Below are 22,322 nucleotides of genomic sequence, written 5' to 3' on the forward strand. Positions count from 1 at the left end.
CCTGGCAGTCAAAGCCAGGTTTCAATGTGAGGTCTTCGGGAGAAGGACAAAGGCCTTTTTCTAGTCCTTTTCCCCCCTTTCTCTTTTCATCTTATCTGACCATCTAGTCTGGAGGAAAGTGAGCTACCAATCTGTTCTGAATCAAACATTGTATCAGGTCACATTTGTTTATGCCAGAGGAGTCGTGGAACATTGTGTGTATGGATGCCAAATAAACATTAAGATCTCTGCCCAAGCACCGTAGAAATGTGTCTCTTTTCTCTTTTATTGTATTAAACATTGTAGTGTAACTTGTACCGTACCGTTTGTGCTACAGACAGCAATCATACCTAAAATTGTGCCATTGTTGAGTGGACATGTGCAATTACTTTTTAAGCCATCAGTCTTCAGATTTTTTGCATGGCAGATGATAAAATCGGAAAAACACCATTATTATTGAAGAAGGATTATTATTGAAGAAGATCATTACACTTGAGCCATATTTAGGAGCATTACTCTACTCTAGTTACTACCAGTTTCACTCAGTACAGAACTATTACTGATCCTAATTCTTAAACAATGGGGAGCAGATGAATCCTAAAACATTTAAATATTCCTTCCTGAAAAAGACCAAAGCCATGCTTGTGCTTGTGTCTTCATGATGGTCAGATAGTGTGCCTAGATGTATTTTCAAAGCCTTTTTTTATTATGTGAGAATTCTTGAAAAGTTCATTTTGTCCCTGCTGTATTAAAGGAAAGATGAAATTGGAACCAATAGGAGAACAAGACACTGTATGCATTCATCCAGGTAGGCAGGACTGTGGCAGATGGACATTTAACCAGCAAGTTTTAATTAATTTTCTCTGTCTGACAAGCAAATGTATGTGGTCACCGTGAGTTGTAATCAAAGATGCCCATTTGTTCTATTGCTGGTCTGCTTCCAGTCGCCCCAGCCCAGTCTTTCGTTCCACTTTGTCCCTTTTTTCCCTTTCCTCATCAGCCTCCGTGATGGTCAACTGTATGAAGAGACTTTTGGCTTCTCAAGCTCTTGTTTTTGGTGGGTTTCCACCGATCCAATCTGGAAGATGAGGTCTGTTTGGTTTGAACTCTCTGCTGCTGAGTTGCTTTTTGAGTTTGATCATTGAAGCATTGTTTTTAAAGAGCATACACGTTCCTTGGTTTGTGCTCTTCCACTAGTGCCATGTGTCAATGTAATGTGATGTTATTCATTGGAATTCCTCATCCACCTTTAAAGGAAAGGATCACATAAAAAATACATACTGTCATCATTTGCTCCTCAAGTTGTTTCTTTCTTCAAGGTCTTTCTTCCATTGAACACAAAAGGAGATTTCAGGATTTCATAGAATGCTATGAACGTGTAGAATAAGGCCCCTATAAACAGCTTTGTTTTATTGTTTCAGTGTGCTGTAAAGTGTAGTGGGTCACCTGCCTTAAAAATTTAGATTTATTGAAGGAACTGAGGGAGCAGAGAAGAAAATCACATTACAGGGTGAAAGGTAGATTGTGCAAGATGGGGAGTCAAATTTGGAACGATCACTGAATTTCCCTCAAGTTTTTTTCCTGCATAAATTCTTACTGAAAGGGAGCCTTGTTGATGCACTAGTAAGTTCTAGTGCCATTTTAAACAATTTTCAGAAGTGTAACGGGTTATAATATTCATAATGTGAATATTTTGTTTCACTAAAATCCTCCTGTCATTTTGGTGATGTTTATTTTCCTTCTTGTTTATGTAATTGATGCTATTTTTGTGAATAACTGTTTTGGAGACTTTTAATTTGGTTTATGTTCCCAGCGCCAGGTGGATGCCATTTTGTATCTGTGTGCTTCTTTCACCAGTTTCTGGGGAGAGGAGATGTGTACGATGTGTTTTACCCCACAAGTAATATTCTGAACTTTGATGTTTCACACTGAGTGCTGGATCAATAAACTTACTTTGGTTCAGTGGCACCCCTTCTTTAATTACACAATGCAGAAAGAGTAACAGCTTTCAGAGATGGACCGGTTACATTGGTGCCATGACCTGGATGAAGATCAGTTCGAAACTGGGATCTTCATCTAAAGGATCAACTTCAGTTGGGTTGCAGAGAGATGCTGTATAGTATAGCCAGCAACCTGTCTCTGAATGTGGACAAAAAAAAGAGATGGTTGTTGACTTCAGAAGAGCACAGAGTGACCACTCTCCGCTGAACATCGACGGCTCCTCTGTGGAGATCGTCAAGAGCACCAAATTCCTTGGTGTTCACCTGGCGGAGAACCTCACCTGGTCCCTCAACAACAGCTCTATTACCAAGAAAGCCCAGCAGCATCTCTACTTTCTTCAAAGGCTGAGAAAAGCACATCTCCCACCCCCCATCCTCACTACATTCTATAGAGGGACTATTGAGAGCATCCTGAGCAGCTGCATCACTGCCTGGTTTGGGACTTGCACCGTTTCGTACAGGAAAGCCCCGCAGAGGATAGTGAGGACAGCTGAGAAGATCATCGGGATCTCTCTTCATCGGGATCAAAGACATTTACACTAAACGCTGCATCCACAAAGCAACCAACATTGTGGATGACCTCACACAAACTCTTCACCCTCTTTCCGTCTGGCAGGAGGTACCGAAGCATTCGGGGCTCTCAAGGCCAGACTGTATAACAGCTTCTTCCCCCAAGCCATCAGACTCCTAAATTCTCAGAGACTGGACTGACACACACACACACACACACACACACACACACACACACACACACACACACACACACACACACACACACACACACACACACACGTTGTGTTTCCATGATTTATGGGGACTTTCCATAGACATAATGGTTTTTATACTGTACAAACTTTATATTCTATCCCCTAAACCTAACCCAACCCCTAAACCTAACCCTCACAGAAAACTTTCTGCATTTTTACCTTTTCAAAAAACATAATTTAGTATGATTTATAAGCTGTTTTCCTCATGGGGACCGACAAAATGTCCCCACAAGGTCAAAAATTTCGGGTTTTACTATCCTTATGGGGACATTTGGTCCCCACAAAGTGATAAATACACGCTCACACACACACACACACACCCCTGTATACCTGGCTGCTACCTCAATAACTGCTATGTCCATAGAACACTATTTCATAGTGTGTTATGTTTACATTTGGCATTTTTAGAAAGTCTCATCTTTTTGCACTACTCTATTACAAATGTGTACTGGTCCGCGATGCACTGTCTCTCACTGTGCCTATTGTCCTGTTCCTTTTAATAATTATTTTACTGTCCAGTAATTTTTGCACACGCTGCACTTGCACTTTATGTAGGAATGTTATTTAGTCTGTGTAGTCTCATGTGGTTCTGTGTTTGTCTTGATGTTTTATGCAGCACCATTGTCCTGGAGGAACATTGTCTCATTTCGCTATGTAATGTACTAACTGTACATTATAGAATGACAATAAAAACCACTTGACTTGAGGTTTAAGGTTTCATCAGTAAAAGACTGTAAATCTGTCAACGATGTAAACTTGATTTCTATGCATTTTCTCATTTGAGTGATTGATTTTTCTCAGATTTTCTGATTGTTTAGGAAAGTTATAGTGTTTTTCGAATATTTATCTTAATTTTTAGTATTTTCATGTATAACTAAACATGGCATTTAGTAAAAATGTTTACAATTTTGATACAGATGAGACCATGACTGGTCTAGGTCTTGGAAAGGGAATGTTTGTTGGTGAAACCCCAATTACTTCTATTGTGAGGGAAAGCAAAATGAACAGAACAACTCCTGTATTATGCTCCACTCATGTAGTTGACCATGCTGTCAGTCCTGTTGCTGACTGTGGCAGGGCAGAGGGTGGGGCCGGGTCGTGATCCTACACACCCGGTCCTGTATTAGGCTAATCAAGCATCCCAAGAGGGATAAAGGTCGACTGCAGAGGTGTGTATGATCACGACCCGGCCCCGCCCTCCGCCCTGCCACACTGACACTTTACCCTCAGCTTTTCCAGACATAACCGACCCGAATTGGCACAGTTTGATAGCACACATTGCTCAAGTAGGACAGACCATGTTAGTATCTCAAAAAGAGAGGTGTTGTGGGGGAGGAGAGTACAGAGATGCACAGACAGAGGGGTTAGGTACCAGTAAGGCATTCTCAGACAACTTAACTGGAGTGAAGCTGGTCATGCAGTCTGAAGCCAAAGTCTACCGTGGTGATGTGCCAGATAAGCTCTGTGTGCATGAGTGGGAGGAGCTGATGGATATGTATCTGTGTAAGAAAGGCATATCATTAGCAGAGCAACATCAAGAGATCTTATGCAGATTGATTGGTAAAGGTTAAGATGTTGTCAGGGTAACACTTCATTGTAATTCAGCTCTAAACCCAGCTGAGAACCCAAAAGTTATTAATGACATCTTGAAACAACCTTTCAGCGATGGTAAATATTCATTTATGCCCCTGGCTGATTTCTACGGCACCGTCCCGTCATTCGTATTCAGCTAATGGATGAGTGCCCATTCTGACTCCCTTATACAGTAGTAGAGTGCCACACGCACATTACCAAAAGTTGTGACAAGTCTTGTCCCAAATGGAAGAACAGGGATAATTTGGAAGTCTGTGAGTGAATATGCTTTCCCTTTGGTATTAGTGTGGATTTGCACAGACTTTAGTGGTGAACCATAAATGATGTGCACCCACTTCCACACCAGTGTGACCGCTTGGATGCCCTAGGCAGAAACATCCTCTTCAGTACCTTGGTTCTGACATCAGGATTTTCCAACATCCCCATGGCTGAAGAGGATAAGAAATACACTGCATTCACAACTCCTATAGGGCTGCATGAGTACAATAGGATACTACAAGAGCTATGCAACAGCTCAGCCTCCCTTATGCACATGATGATGAGCACCTTTAAAGACTTGAATTTGAGCAGCCTGTTGTGTTGTCTTGATGACTTGCTAGTATTTGCTCCAAATGAGCAGGAAGCATTGGAAAGACTGGAAATTGTGTTCTATCGACTGAGACAGTACAATCTTAAGTTGATCCCTAAGAAATGTCACCTGCATCTGTCAAGTTACTGGGCCACACCATAGACCGTGATGGAGTTTCTGTGGACCCTACTGAAGTCGAGGCCATCTCAAAGCTAAGTTCAAACTCATTGAAGATGACAGATGTACCCCATCAGTGCAGTGAATTAAATCAGTCCTTGGTTTGATTATCTTTTACCAACATTTCATTCCGGAATGATGCTCTTTGGCAAAGCCACTTTTCGCTCCCACAGCTGGGCAGAGAAGGAAGAGAGGGGCTAAGGGAGATCCCAAAGCAGGTACCTTTAGAAAGCTTAAGCGAACAGATTGGATGTGATAACGCCTTATCTAGCCTTAAAGACACAGTATGGTATTAGCACACCCTGACTTTACTCGCCCCTTGAAAGGTCATTCATTTACAGTTTGGACCGACAACAACCCACTCACTCACATCATGGCTAAGGCCAAACTCAATGCCTGTGAGCAACGTTGGGTATCCAAACTTGCAGCTTACACCTTCGAATTGAAGCATGTAATGGGGACAAGGAATGAAGTGGCTGACACTTTTGGCACTTTTCCACTGCACGTTACGGTTTGACTCGCCTCAACTCTACTCTCTTTACATTTCTGAGCTTGCATTTCCACTGCAGTTTAGTGCCTCCTCAGCGTGGGTGGGATTATAGGCTGATCGTCATAGTTACTCTACTGCCGTGACATCATCTTAAACACAACACAAACTGACCAAAACAATAACACACAACCGCACACTAACACTAACTGTTAGTTACTAGCTCATTCTGCTGCATAAAGCAGATGTTGCATGGTGATTTTACACAGGTGCAACAGTTAAATTGGCCTGGCTGTTTTAGAAGCAAGCTTCCAGTAGCTGGTCAACTAAATAAAGTGAAGCTTTCAAGCAGAGTATAGAGTTAACATAACAAAACGTACCATCCTCCATCGTGGCTGAGTCCAGGGAACTCACCCTCACATTGCTAGCCAGATTAGATAGCATCCAATTGGTCGAACATCTTCCACTTTTCCTTGATGGTTCTGTAGTCACTTTTAAGTTTTTTGTACTTTTTCCTACACTGTTGGTAGTTCTGGTGGTAGCCGTGTGCGGCCGACAGCTGAGACACTTCCTCAGAGACTTTTTCGTTTCACTCATCGCTAACGAGTGGACCGTCTGCACCTCGTTTATTGACCGCAACATTGTTTTCACACAGCCATTTCTTTTTTCACAATTTGAAAGTCATGTGAACAAATGATAAATGATGAAAAGTTACTAACTTTAAAACTAGCGGGTTGATGTCATTTGTCAGAAATCCAGTGACGCTGATTTTGACGTCACATTTAGTATCTGTTCGGCTTACTTGGAACCTCGACCGAGGTGGTACTAAAAAAAAGTATCAGGTACTATCCACAGTGGAAAACCCCAAAAAAGTGAGCAGAGTCGAGTTGTACCATGCAGTGGAAAAGCCCCATTTGAGCAGAAACCCTTTTGTTAAGACAGTGAGAACAGATTGATGACAGAACACTATCGTGACTTGCTCATCGAGGCTGAAGAGGTCAATGGAGACGGATGCCTTTCATCAGGGAGCCCAGAACTTACAGGTCTTACTCCATGCCTGTTTTGCCATGCCTTGCAACCGTGCCATCGTCAAAGCTTGCTTAAGCCTACACGATCAGTGGGAAGAGACATCCCAAGTAAGAGCTGTGCAGCTAATCCAGTCCTTTCAAGATTCAGTACCAGCTGGTTTCTGCACCCTTCCTGCAATCATTGCAGATGAAATTTAGGGACGTCAAGGGTGTGATCCGGTCATTTCAAGGGTCATGTCGTTTGTGAACTTGAAGCGTTAACCATCAAGACGTGAGAAGGACGGAATGAGTACAAGGGTCTTGACACTTTTCAGACAATGGTTAAAATCCAAGATGGGATACTGTACCGAGTCACACAAGATCCTTGCAGTAAGCAGAAGTGGTACAAGCTAGTTTTACCATCCAGTCTCAGGGACAGGCCTTGAATAGCGTACATGATCTTGCGGGTCATCAGGGGCAAGCAAGAACCATTAATTTAACCGACCAATGGTTCTTCTGGCCAGGAGTGGAACGAGATATGTGTGAATACATCAAGCGCTGTCAAAGATGCATCTTTACTAAGACCCCAGAACCTGTGTGTGCTCCGCTTGAAAGTATCAAGACTTTTGTACCAATGGAGTTAGTGTGTCTGGATTTCTGGACCACTGAGGATGGAAAAAAATGCTCTGTGGACGTGCTTGTCATGACAGACCATTTCACAAAGTTGGCCCATGCTTTCCCATGCAAATCATTCAGCAAAACAAGTTGCAAGAAAGCTGTGGGATCGTGTGCTCTGTGTTTATGGGTTCCCAAGACTTATTCACACGGACCAAGGGACCAATTTCGAGAGTGCTCTCTTTTCAGAGTTGTTAAGACTGTCAGTTGTTGCCAAGTCTCATACCACCGTGTACCACCCCATGGGAAACAGAGGAACAGATAGGTTCAATCGGACTCTAGGCAGCATGCTCCATACCTTGACTTTTGAAAGAGAAGCACAAGTGGCATGAACAAATACAGACTCTTGACATTTGCCTATAATGCCACAGTTCATAAGACGACATGGTGTGCCCCATTTCAGCTTATGTTTGGCTGTGTACCGAGACTTCGTCATCCGTCAATGTCATGTTCAGACGATTGCTGCATGACCCTGTGGTTGTTGATCATGGTACTTACCTGCAGTCGCTGTTGTCATATCTCTATGAAGCAGCAGAGATTTCACAGGAACACTCAGAGAAAGAGCATAGTAAACAGACCAAAGGTTACAACAGAAAGGTCAAGGGAACATGTCTGAATATCGGAGACTGTGTGCTAACATGAATAAAGGCGAGAGAGGAAAAAGAAAACCAGCTGATTAGTGGGATCCTATACAATTCTCTGTTTTAGACAGAAACTTTCAAACACACATTTATAAGTTAGTGGACGAGAATGGGAATGTGAAAGTGCACAGAAACCTGATACCGGCCATCAGTTTCCTGCCTGTCAAGTCGCTTAATGAGGAGGGAAGTGTTCCTCCTATTGTGGAATATTCAGAGATTGAGTCTCATGGCTCAGAGAGTGAGTTCGGTGTGCAAGATCTCTCGGATTTCTCACATGAACACCTAGAAGATGGAACCTACAAATGGGTGAATGAGGAGTTTGAAAGTTCTGTAGTTCAAGAACTGGTAAATGAGGAAATCTTGGAAACGGATTGTTTCAGTCTGGATGAAGGAGGGACCAACGACCAGATGCAAACCAAAGAAAATGGAAAACTCTTGACGTCAACCCTGACTGTGACACAGCTATACAAGTACCAAGAAATATACAAGCTTAAAGGAATATACCAGGTTCAATACAAGTTAAGCTCAATCAACAGCATTTCTGGCATAATGTTGATTAACACAAAACATTTGTTTGACTCATCCTTCATTTTCTACAGTGAGGCACTTACAATGGATGTGAATGGTGCCAATGTTTCTATGTTAAAATACTGTTTCAAAAGTTTTACCACAAGACGTGAAGTCGTTACCGTTAACTTGTGTTGAACCTGGAATTAATCCTGAGTTAAATATTGGCTGGATGTAAAATAGATGAGATGAGCCAATCAGATAATAAAACACACTGGCCAATGTGATTTCTATTATATATTTTCTATGGTGTCTGTCCTGCCCTTCCAGTGGCCTTTGGCATAAAGCAGCTAATTGTATCGAACTTTGTCCATTCTCTTGAGCCACAGGATTTGCAACATGCACACACATTTATATCAACATCAACATGTGGTGTCCTAAACAGGCACAGCTGTTCAGGTTCAAATGGTGGTTAACTGATCCTCCTCCCACATCATCCTCAATCATCTCCCATTTTTGCATTCCATCTGACCCAATTTCTACTTCTGCTAATGTGATCCATGTCTGAACCACTCTCATTAACGTTTTCTTCCGATATTGTACAAATATTTTTTTCTTATACTTATTCTATTGGATCTTAAGCAAATTTGATGTCAAATCTATTCTGTTTTGCAGCAGTCAAAACTCAATAAAACTTCAAATAGTCCCACTTGTATCCAGTAGATGGCAGCATAGGTCATACAATGTTCTGCTTGTCCATGCTGCTCTGAGTCTATAAAATCTCCTACAGAGGTGGAATTCTGGTGTAGAGTAAAACCAAGATACAAACTCCAGTAACCTTCTAACAAAGTAGCTGTCAAGCCTCACATTCCTCCTATTAAAGTTTGTTTTTTTTGCATGTCTTTTAAGTCCTTTTTGGCATGCATTCACATATGTGTGTGTTTTGGCTGTAATGTGGCACGTGCTGATTAGAGCACAGCTATACAGAATAGTTCCTCAAAAGTAAACCAAATGGAAGATAAATCAAGCTCTAATATCACCTTGCGCAACTCGTAGAATCTGTAACACTGTCTTATATTTGATTGTTGATACAGACACCGGCTTCTGGTTCCGACCTATGACTTCTCTTCACAAACAGATGTGACTTCATTGTTTACATGTCGGGGCTCATTTTGGCCCTATTGCTGCTTCAGTAGTGGTTTCTTCTGTTAAATACAGGAGGATGTCTTCCCTCTTTCTCCTTTTTTGTGGGTTTTTGCTCCAGTGGATTTGTGGTTGGGTGACGTTGGAGACATTCTGCCTTTCAGATCTGGAGAGGGATGGAACAGTCTCTTTGCTGACTGATGAAGAACGGAGTGCCTTTTCCTCCCATAATTTATATTCCTCTCTAAAATGGAGGCTGAAGCCCTGCTCAGTGATTCCACTTGTCTGATAACCCCTTACTTGTCCAATCTGTCACCACATATTTTGGCCACATTTTTACTGTTGTACTATATGGAAAAATACTTCATGCATTGGAGTTTTCATGTTCTTTAGGCTGATGTCACAAGACTAGATTGCATCACTACCACTACCAAATACCTTTGGGCAATACATCGATTGTTCTAGGGCAAGACCCTCACCTCAAGTTGATCCACTTCCACTTCCCACAGCAGAGATGGCTTCTCTTGAGATTTGGATGCCTCTCCTTCCCTCCTCCCTCTCCGTTCTTCCATCCTTGACTCCAGAAGAGCGAGTGAGTTAACCACTAATAACAGAAGGCTGTTTGTCTAAGGAGCTCTGTGATCCAGACTGGTTCTTATTCCATTGGAAATTAGGCCTAGTCTCAGAGCCTGTTATTGTTTTAATTCCACTAACAAATGATCTGAAAATAAATATATTGGGCGATCCAGTGCTGTAATAATGGCTCCATTGTAAGCAGTCAAACACAGGGAGAGTGTGAAGGGTGGATTGAATACAGAGAAAGCTGGTTAGTCAGAAATTATGTTATAGTCCTCAAGTTTGAATGTAAATCTTCCTTTTCCTATGGCTCTGTTTCTGAGAAGGGTCTGGCTGCAGACATGTACGCTCTGTAGTGGTACGGGATAATGTTGTATAAGAGTTTTATCCCTTAATGCTTCAGTGTGAGAAAAAAATATGAAAACATCACAACTGTATATTAAGGTTGTGCAGTTAATCGGTACTAATGAAGTAGCTCGATACCAAAACAATTAAAATGGTACGATATTATCTGGTTTCTAATTTCGGTACTTTATTAGAGTATGCTATAATTAGCCAAATGATATGAGATGTGACAGTTTTGAGATTAAATCAATGACAATTTAAAAATAAAATAAAAAACCTCTGGATATGGCCAAGCGTGATCTTTAAACAGCAGAAGGATGTAATTTAATTCAATGTTATACAGTAACATACACTGCACGCTACAGAATGAACCAGAGGTGCCGCTCTGCTCTGTCATCTGCTTCACACACAAATGCAACACTCACTACTGGTGCTTAATTTTCATGCAGTGTGTTTAGAATATAAACGGCTGTTAACACTTAAAATAACTCCTCCGGTGCAGCTTGGGATTTCAGCTCGAGAGTCATGACTGGAGTATCCCAGCATTAATGGGAAGCTTCATAAAACTAACCCATCAAAAACAGGAAAAACTCAAAGATCAGTCAAAATAAAAGTCCCACTTAAATGAAATCTCTATTCAACTGGATGCCTGAAATTGAAGACAGGAAAATACAACTACTGTATAAAAATGTAATACTCAAATAGCAGCAATAACACTCAATAATAATTCTATAATTATCACAAATGCAAGTGTTTTATCAGCATATAGTTATTCAGCCATAGCAGCCTTGTGCCATAGGTAAACAGATTTTTTTCATTAATACTGTTAAGCTAGCTCTGTTGTGCAGCATTTTATTTTACCAAAAAAATAAATATATATCATTTCTTTGTAGAGGGGAAAGAAGAAAAAAAACCAAATAAACAAAAAAAAAAATATTACTATATATATATATATATACAGTCAAAATAAAATGACTAGTGTGTGCTTTTATAGTATAGCTAAAACAGAACAAACAAGATATGTGCAACAACTGAAAATAAACAATGAGGTGTCATTACATTATTCTTTAAATAAGACTCTTGAGTTAAAAAAAATTGTGACTTGTTACTCAGCATTTCAATGCTGGAGAGGCAATGAAAGGTTTTCGTAGTTTAGTTTTTTCTTCAGTGGCAAGGTCTGGAATATTTTGCTACAAGTTGCCTTGCAGACAAGGCAAGGTTATTTTATTTTTAATTTTTTTACTTTTTTTCTGCACTCTTTAATACTACTCCAGCTACTTTGAGATCCTGGTAGAGCAATACTGCAGATATTGTAGACTTTTGTGTGACACAATTGAGGAACATATCAAGCAATTTAAGTTGCTGTGGATAAAAGCATCTGCTAAATTAATAAATGTTAATTAATTGCACAGCTTGATTCTTTATAGTAAGCGCGATCTGTAGTCACTTTTAGAGCCCATAAAGAAATACTCCTGCTAAACTCTACCCATCAAACTTACTATTAGTTGGCAAAAATGTCAATCACCCACCAGAGCTAAGATGCATGCTACAGTTGTTAGTACTGCACATATCTAGCTGTCTCGCTTCACTGCAGCGGTCCATGCGTCCATTTGTGGTTGCTTTTTTGTTACTCTAAACACTTTAATTTCCATTAGTTCCAGGCATCTAGGGAGCATCCAGTCACCGGACAACATGGTCCACATTTTAATAATGACATTTTATGACAGTCGAGTTAACGTTATTAACATTAATCGAGTTTGTCACAATGAATGAATCACCTACCACTGTTGTTTTGAATGAGTTTGACAACTAGTTGGAAGACAAAGACATCACTTCCTGAAACAGACGAATAGTCCTTGAAATGGTCTATATAATTTTATTGATGTGTAATTACTCAAAAGATTTTGTATGATCTAAAAGAAGCAAAAACATATGCATGATTGGTTTGTGTTGACTAGTAATTATAGTAAATAGTAGGTTTTTTTTTTAATGTTTTTTAATAAAATGTTACTTTACAAATACAAAGTAACAACAAATAAAGAAACAAACAATATACACCTTATACAAATACATATAAGCTCAGTTTTTCACAATTCCTGACATGTAATCGTAGAAAACATTCTCTGTCTTAGGTCAGTTTGGATCACTACTTCATTTTAAGAATGCAAATTTTGACGCTGACTACCACCCCTGGAGTCTTGAGTTCAAATCCAGGGCGTGCTGAGTGACTCCAGCCAGGTCTCCTAAGCAACCAAATTGACCCTGTTGCTAGGGAGGGTAGGGTCACATGGGGTAACCTCCTTGTGGTCGCGATAAGTGGTTCTTGCTCTCAATGGGGCTGGTGGTAAGTTGTATGTGGATCGCAGAGAATGGCATAAGCCTCCACATGCTGTGAGTCTCTGCGGTGTCATACACAACAAGCCACGTGATAAGATGCACAGATCGACTATATCAGATGTGGAGGCAACTGAGACTTGTCCTCCACTACCCGGATTGAGGTGAGTAACCGCACCACCATGAGGACCTAGTTAAGCAATGGGAATTGGGCATTCCATATTGGGGAGAAAAGGGGATTAAAAAAAGTGAAATTATAGTAGAGAGTGATTTATTACAGCTTTTATTTCTTTTATCACATTCCCAGTGGGTCAGAAGTTAACATGCACTTTGTTAGTATGTGGTAGCATTGCTTTTATATTGTTTAACTTGGGTCAAACATTTTAGGTTCCTTCCACAAGCTTCTCACAATAAGTTGCTGGAATTTTGGCCCATTCCTCCAGACAGAACTGGTGTAACTGAGTTGCAGTGTGCAGTTCTGCACACAAATCAGATTGAGGTCAGGGCTTTGTGATGGCCACTCCAATACCTTGACTTCATTGTCCTTAAGCCATTTTGCCACAAATTTGGAGGTATGCTTGGGGTAATTGTCCATTTGGAATACCCATTTGCGACCGAGCTTTAACTGTCTTGCGATGTTGCTTCAATAATTTCCACATAATTTATCCTTTCTCATGATGCCATCTGTTGTGTGAAGTGCACCAGTCCCTCCTGCAGCAAAGCACCCCCACAACTTGATGCTGCCACCCCCATGCTTCATCGTTGTGATGGTGTTCTTCGTCTTGCAAGCCTCACCATTTTTCCTCAAAACATAACGATGGTTATTATGGCCAAACAGTTAAAATGTAGTTTTATTAGATCAGAATACATTTCTCCAGAAAAAAAGATCTTAGTCCCCATGTGGACTTGCAAACTGTAGTCTGGCTTTTTTATGGCAGTTTTGGAGCAGTGGCTTCTTGCTTGCTGAGCAGCCTTTCAGGTTGTCGATATAGGACTCGTTTTACTGTGGATATAGATACTAGTCTACCTGTTTCCTCAAGCATATTCACAAGGTCCTTTGCTGTTGTTCTGGGATTGATTTGCACTTTTCGCACCAAACTACGTTCATCTCTAGGAGACAGAATGTGTCTCCTTCCTGAGCGGTATGATGGCTGCGTGGTCCCATGATGTTCATACTTGCGTACTATTATTTATACAGATGAATGTGGTACCTTCAGATGTTTGGAAATTGCTCCCAAGGATGAACCAGACTTGTGGAGGTCCACAAAGTTTTTTCTGAGGTCTTGGCTGATTTCTTTTGATTTTCCCATGATGTCAAGCAAAGAGGCACTGAGTTTGAAGGTGGGCCTTAAAATACATCCACAGGTTCACCTCCAATTCAGTACACCTCCTATCAGAAGTTAATTGGCTAATTGCCTTGATATGAATTACCTTGCCTTAAGCTGCTTAAAGGCACAGTTAACTTAGTGTATGTAAACTTCTGACCCACTGGAATTGTGATATAGTCAATTAAAAGTGAAACAATCTGTCTGTAACAGTTGTTGGAAGAAGTACTCATGTTGTGCACAAAGTAGATGTCCTAAACGACTTGACAAAACTATAGTTTGCTAATATTAAATCTGTGGAGTGGTTAAAAAAAATGAGTTTTAATGACTTCAACCTAAGTGTATGTAAACTTCTGACTTCAACTGTAGATATAGAATACAGTAATTTGCAGTAGTAAAAAGAACCATAAATGAACACTTACACTATATATATATATATATATATATATATATATATATATATATATATATATATATATATATATATATATAATGTTTTGTAAATGTACATAATAACAAATTAGTGGATGGAGAGAGCAAGTGCTGCCTAAAGAGATGAGTTTTTAATACGTTTTAATTCATCCATTTGCTGCATTATTTGTGTTAGCTTGCAATTTTGTATAATTTCCGCAAACTACCTGCACAAACTGTTAGTTGGAGGTAGTTCAGTCAATTTTCTTCAAATTGACAGTGGCAAAACAAGTGCTAAAAAAGCTTGAAGCAGTTGAGACGTATCTAACTTCACAGCCGGCATTGCATCATCTCCACAGTAACAGAGTAAGCATCTTCTCCTCGTCTCCTCTGCATGTATGAGGCTGCAAAAACCAAGAAAATTTGCCATTACACTAATGTTAGTGTCAAACTGGAACGTATTGTGTTCACAGTCGAAAGCATTTTCTGTACCAGAAAATGAGACTCAACATTCAGGAAAAATATACATGATATATACATTACATCTGCTTATGAAGGGTGATCTAATCCTGTTTACATTTAAGCAGGTTTTAGCTACAGACCTGTTGCCATGACAGCAACTCTGAGATGTTCTTCGAAGAACATAATCAAGTATTGGATCAAATTGTCAACAATGAAATCCAGATAACTATAATCAATGTACGATGAATTAAAAATCTGTGCGCATTTTGTCCACTTGAAGTCATCCATTGTTTTTCTTTTGAAGTGAGTCGGCTTGACTCTTGTCGCATCAAGTTAAGGCGTCAACTTTAAAACAGCGTCGTATGGGTTGTGCCGATGGACGATATCATCTTCCATCGTGATGGCTGACCAACATCACGATGTAGAGCCACCATCGTGATGCCACGCCCCCTTTTGCGAGTCTTGCTAGTGTGACTCACTAATCCTAGTCTCTTCTATAGTTAACCTAAAAACTTTGCAGGGATTGCTCTGTAAATTAAATTGAGAATATAACTAATGCATGTATGCTATTTTAAATACTGTAGTATATGCCAGAGACGTGACGTGTTAGTCTGTGAAAATACCGTGTCAGGCAGGCTACACAAATATTGATCTTGACATTGTTAGCGTCTTGTCTTTTTTTTTTACATGTCTTACACTGTACATTTAGATTAAAATATTTTATGTTGTAGGCTACAAGAAAATAGCCTTTATTAATTAATTATTAGTAGTTGTAGTATCTCAGAAAATCTTGCTCATTGTCACAGCTCTTTTATACACTGAAGCGGCAGTTTAAGATAAACCCAGACCAGCGAACGTCAAATAACTTTTGTCTGGTTAATACTTTTAAAGAAAAATTTCTTTTACACACATTTATTAAAACATAGAACAACAACAAATAAAACAAGAAAACGGGAACAACACTTAACATTTCACTTATAATTAGCAGCACAATTAACTTCAGCACAGGCTACAAAATAAATTATGTTATTGAAATATTGTAAAGTGGTCATATGAACTACACAAATGAACGCTTAAAAAATAATATGCAAAATCGAATAGCTCCAAGAACGGATGGCGTAAAAATGCATAAAGAAGTCTAATATCTTTCACCATAGACCATGTTTAAATTTCGATGTTTCTGGCCAGAAATACCAACATATTCACTTTATCTGGTTTTAATAAGCTGCGGATTGGAGTAACTACACTACCCGCTGTGCTGAAGACCCGCTCTGATGGAGTACTGGTAGCACATATGCACAGATATTTCCACGCTAATCTTGCCATGAACGGAAACCTTTTGTCGGCGGGTCCTCTTCCCCATCAATGGCCATTTCCTGCAGGTACATGGTCATTTCTGCCTCGACCTTTTGCTCATCAGTGAGTAAAATAACGAAATTATAGTTTTTAAGTGGAACATAGTATTTATGTAAAGAGATATATTACAATAAAAAGTGCACGACTCTTCTTAAGTGAAAGCAAAAAAAAAAAAATGCTTCACGTGTCGTGCAACCTACTGATAAAGCGCCGACGAGTCATTAGTTGGGTTAGTAAAATAACGAAATTATAATTTTTCATAAAATTTTTGAAAATTATATGAAATTATATAATCCCCCCTGCCCCGCCCCACCCCACCGACGATATCATCGTCCATCGCGATGTTTTACTGTCAACATCGTCAACTGCCAATTTAGGGAACATCGCCCAACCCTAGCGTCGTAACGCTAGTGACATTGGAATTGAATCTGAAAGGGTATAGTTCCACAAGGAACTGATTTTAGTTCAGGTACTTGTTTCACGAATGTAGAAACGCCTTATGTCTATTGCAGTTCTATTGTAACTTTGTCTGTACATTTGAGTGGGAAATACTGTATTTTCGCCTTCTTTCTAACTCCAACTTTTCAATAACCCTTAATATGCCATGTCTTCTGCTGCATTTTTAAAACAACCTTGGCTTGCTTGTGTAGTATTTGGGGAGTAAGTTGGTTATAATTAGTTACTAGAAAATTTTAAAGTTTTGTCTCTCGTATAAGTGCACCATTGTTTGCCACAGACAATTTAACTTCCAGTATCTACTATTAAAGCATGCCCATATTTAAATTCTTCTTCCGCTCTCATAGACCTGCTCACCATTGCATTAACGTTGACCCATCAGAGCCAAGTTCTGATGGTTTAAAACAGAATTGGCAGTTTGTGTTCTATCCAACTAAATGGCTTTTATAAAATTCAGAAGTTCTTTTATAAAGGGACTCTTACGTGGGCCAGTCGAAGGGAAGGAATTCTTGCAGTCTTTCTTTCTTTGGTTTGCCATGCCTTACCCCATCACTCTGATGCAAATGTGTGTACATAAGATGAAGAGGGAAGTAGACCTGAAAGAGTTTCTAAAGAAATGGGTAACAAATGTGACCAAAACATCACAATAGACAACACACCACTGCAACATGTTGCATTCATGGACCCACAGACCACGATCGAATTTCACAACTCTTCTTGTAACAAAGTTCTTCAGTTCCGATGCCCTTAATGGGAAGGAATTTTCAAATTTCAAAGGTCTCTTCATGTGCAACCTTCCAATGCCCTCTCGCTATGACGCACATGTCTCTACTCAAGATTAGAAGAGGACTAAAACTTCAGACGTGCCTAAAGAAATAAGTAGAATACAATGCTAAGATGAATACAAGAGACAACGCACAGTCTTTGTCCAATTAGTGCATTTTAGAACATTTAGAACTTAGAACATTTAGAATTTCAATAAAGAGGCCCTTTTTGTCTGTGTTGAGAGCCCTCTATTCCTGAATCTAGCTTCCCACTAAATAACTTAAAGAGTCTGAAAAGAGAAGCTTGTGTGAGCATTGACCTTAGTCATGACGTGAGATGGTCTTCATTAAAAAGTAGTGTGCTATTGAAGAAAACAAACTTGCTCTCATGTTTTGCATATGGGGAGTCTTTCTTTTTTTAATAGGCTTTGTTTGCACCTATGAGAAAAGACGCAATTTGTCAAATCACTATTGAGTTGGAATGGCGTAGGGAACATGAATGACGTAGGCTATGACTTTATTTCCTTTTGAGTGCATGTAGGACTAATTAATACATGCACTGATACTTTTTCCCCCATTGAGCATTTGTTTATTTGTAGTATATAATTTGAATACATTTAATGGATTTTTAATGGAGATTCTCAATCATTCTCATCAATAAAAATTGGTTTGCAGAAATCCGCATTATTGGTGTAACTTTTTGTTTTTAATTTACTTTTATTCGTATTTCATTGGATTCTTTGTCTTTTTAAAACCAAAACAAATGTGCAGCCAAAAATGTTGTGCAAAACCTTTTGCGTCTCTCCAGGTGTCACTGCTCATGTTGCTATTTGTTTGTGGTTTTTTTTCAGGCGCAGGCTCAAATCTCTCGTGACAATGCTGTGACATCACAGCAGTGGTCAGCGAGAGGATGTAGGTTACGAAAGGACCAAGGTTCAGGCACAAATGTGGAAAGAGCTGGAAGAAGCCTACTCTCAGAAAAGGATTCTAGGATACTAGATGTGGAGGATGCAGAGAAAGATGAGGTGAGAGAGGAAACCTTACTCGATGGAGTTTGTGATGGCAACAAAATAAAGGCATCAAGGCTTTCAACTATTGTTTTCAGTCTAACCATTTATCAAAGTGATAAACAGGCACAGACGGAACCTGCAGACAATTTTTACTCCCTATTTACTGCGCTGATTTAGAGCAGTGGTTCCCAAACTTTTTTAAACAGCGGAATTGCTTTATAGTGTTTTTTCCCCCACGGCACCCCAACCACTGAAAAAAAAAATTGAAATAAAAAAAATATCAGGGTTTCCGCAGGTCTTAAAAAGATCTTATTTCGCACTTTTGCAAATTAAGGCCTTAAAAATGTCTTACATTGGAGCAACAAGTCTTAAATTCATAAGGTCATGACTTTAAATGTTACCTGAGGGATTGTTTTCTCATTGTGTTTAAGTAGGGTGACCAGACGGTCAGTCCCGTTTTTAAGAGGTGTGTCCAGGTCTCCAGACATTTCTCTAAAAATTTAAAAGTCCCGGTTTCAGCTGGTAGACTCACTGATTTTTTCTTCTTAACTGAAGTATCCTAAGCTAATAATAAAATAGAGTAATATAATGGAGAACAGAGTCAACAGTGCTTTTAAGTTTTTTTTTTAGGAACAACAGCAATGAATCATTAAAACATTGTGATATAAAAACATTTAAAAAAGAATTCAATGAATATTAGAAGAACTTAAATTTGTGTGATTTATTAGATCTGTATTAACAAAGATTCAATACAGTCAGAGTTTGACTGAAAAGCAGACCTGTTAGTGACATTTATTGGGGTTAAAGCTACTGGAGTTATCCAGCCAAGGACAGTAAGTGCTTTTCTTTTATTCTTGTCAATATTGTTGTTTAATTAATATTAATGATTGGCTTATAACATTGCACAGACCGGAAATGTTCCTGTCCACATCACGTAATACATTAATGACTTAAAATAATATTGCGTCATGACTGCACCGATTTTTGTCCCATCTGTCAACACTCCCATCAAGAAGCACATTTAAATGTTCACGCATGTCACTGTATTCACCACAAGGAACCATCGCATATGCATGTGAGCATTTGTAAATCTTCTGGCTGAAGACAAACAGCACGCAGCTACGGAATTGAGGCAGTACTCGGTACTGCCAGAACTTTTAACTGGTGGCTATTAAAATGTTAAACTTAGCAGAAATTTTGCAGCACCCCAGTTTGGGAAGCACTGATTTAGAGGGTAAATCTGTGACATTTTGCAGAAAAATATGTAATATGGTAAAATGGGTTAAACAAAGTTGAGAGCACTAGACTATTATTAGTAGCTGATACCTTTTATTAAACAGAGAGTTCACCCAAAAATGAAAGTTCTCTCATAATTTACTCATCCTCGTGATATACCAGGTGTGTGTGCTCTCCCCACTACTCTTCTCCCTGTACACAAATGACTGCATCACCAAAGACCCCTCTGTCAAGCTCCTGAAGTTTGCAGATGACACCACTGTCATCTGCCTCATCCAGGATAACGATGAGTCTGCATACAGAAAGGAGGTTGAACACCCCAACACTGACCCCCTCACCATTCTAAACAGCACTGTGGCAGCAGTGCAGTCAGTCAGGTTCCTGGGCAGTACCATCTCACAGGACCTGAAGTGGGAGACACATTGAAAAAGTCTCAGCATAGGTTGTACTTCGTTCGAAAGTTGATGATGTTCAACCGTCCATAGGCGCTGCTGATACAGTTTTACTCAGCAGTCTTTGAGTCTGTTGTCTGCACTTCAATAACTGTCTGGTTTGGTTCAGCTACAAAATCGGATATCAGGAACAGTTTTTTCCTCAGTTTATCCATCTCATGAACAGTTAAAACTGCTCCATTGAGCGATAATTATGTGAAATTCACACTTTAGTCTTTTTATATTTATCCAACGCAATTTCTTAAAGAGAGTGACCGGAGTCGAAAACCAACAGAAGCCAAACACGATTCTCCCCTACTTCTGCAGAACCGAGTTCAGCAGGTCGATTGGTGGAAACGTGTAAATACGTGCTGTTGGACACTGATTCACAGCACATCGATGCCCAGTGGTGCCAGGGACGAGAGAGAAAACCAGAGTGGACAGTTTCACGTCTCGCTTGATGCAAATAGGTCCACTTTCACTCTGCCGAACCTCATCCAGATTTCTTCTACAATCTGCAGATGTAATGTCCATTCTCCAGGCAATGTCCTGTCTGGACAAGAGATCCGCCCCCTAATTCAACCAGCCGGAACATGTACTGCTCATGGAGACTGCACATTGTCCTGTGCACACAGAATAATGTGATGTTCCAGCCTTAACATGGCACGAGAGTGTATCCCTCCCTAACGGTTGATGTAGCCACCAATGATCTGTTGTCTGATCGGATGAGGACATGACTGCCCCGAATTTCTGGAAGGAAAAACCTCAAAGCCAACAGCACCGCTAGCATCTCCATAGAGTTTATATGCCAACTTAGCCACTGACCCATCAGCAGGATAGGATAGTTCTTGTACACAGTGCCCCAGAGGAGGCGTCTGTCATTATCACCTTACGGCGACACATCTTTCCCAATGGAACACCCATCCGCAGAAAGCAGTTCTGTTTCTATGGTAGCAGAGCTTGGTAGCACCCACGCATCACTCTGATGGGACAAAACACATGCGTCAGTGGTTGAAATCCCTTTGCGCAGTTCATCCAACACTGAAAAGGTCTCGCATGCAAACTGCCCAGAGAATTGACAGCGAATGTCATGATCAGAAGGGCCAAAATGCCTGTGAAACTTTCTTGCAGGGAGAACATTGCTAAACACTGGCAGAATGACAGAACGGAATGAATGCATGATTCTCTATTGCAGTGCAACGAGTAACCACTAGATTGTGCTCTTGGCTTACATTTGAAGGCCAACTTGCAATCAGCAGCACAGTGGAGGGAAGAACTTGCACCTTCATATTTGTGACTGATTGAATATGATTTAATAATGTTTGCCTTATTATATTAAGGCATAATGAATGTTGTTCTGAAGTGTGCTTACAGCTGGAACGAGTATATAAACATTGGAGAAGAGCAATTGTGCTTATTGTATATCAAATTCTGTTATGCCTGTCCCGAGACCCTTGGTTATGAGGACAGAGGCTGAATTAGATCGGGTAAGGATACCAAGGGGCTACTCTGAATGTATCAACAGCAGAGGACTCCAGATAAACCATCTTCCTTAGCATTAGAACGGGGAAGAATGTGTGAACATGGGAGGAATTGAGAGCGAGCAGGTTTGCCACAATGGCCCCAGCATTTGTTATGAGGGGAACAGCTTGTGACATTTATGAGAGTGTGATTCGTGAACACTCATGCTTATTATACATCAAATTACATTATGCCTGTCCTGAGACCCTTGGCTATGGGGATATAGAGGCTGAATTCGATCGGGCAAGTATAAAAAGGGGTCACTCTGAATGTATTTACAACGGAGGATGCTAGATAAATCATCTTCCCTAGCATTAGAATGGGGAAGAATGTGTGAACATGGGAAAGAAATTAACATACATTTTCATTTTTGAAACTCGCTCCCCAGCATAAGTAGCAGGGGTAAACTGAGCCATAACATTCCTTTGATAGGCAAATTTTGATACCAGTTGGCCTTCATAGGAGAATTTTGATACCAACTGGCCTCCATAGAAACATTTTGATACCAATTTGCCTCCATAGAAACATCTTGATACCAATTGGTCTCCAGA

The 22,322-nt window shown here is 40.0% G+C and overlaps 1 protein-coding gene across 2 annotated transcripts in view; it reads left to right on the forward strand.

The window, feature by feature from the left end:
* exoc6b (exocyst complex component 6B) overlaps nt 1-22,322 on the forward strand; it is a 146,778-nt gene that overhangs the window by 52,684 nt on the left and 71,772 nt on the right. For both annotated transcript variants that reach the window (XM_052127243.1, XM_052127251.1), the window contains exon 7: nt 18,425-18,598. In XM_052127243.1, coding sequence (XP_051983203.1) covers nt 18,425-18,598 — 174 coding nt within the window. The remainder of the gene's footprint in view (nt 1-18,424; nt 18,599-22,322) is intronic.

The sequence above is a fragment of the Xyrauchen texanus genome, chromosome 1 (assembly GCF_025860055.1).
Source record: "Xyrauchen texanus isolate HMW12.3.18 chromosome 1, RBS_HiC_50CHRs, whole genome shotgun sequence".
NCBI lineage: Eukaryota > Metazoa > Chordata > Actinopteri > Cypriniformes > Catostomidae > Xyrauchen > Xyrauchen texanus.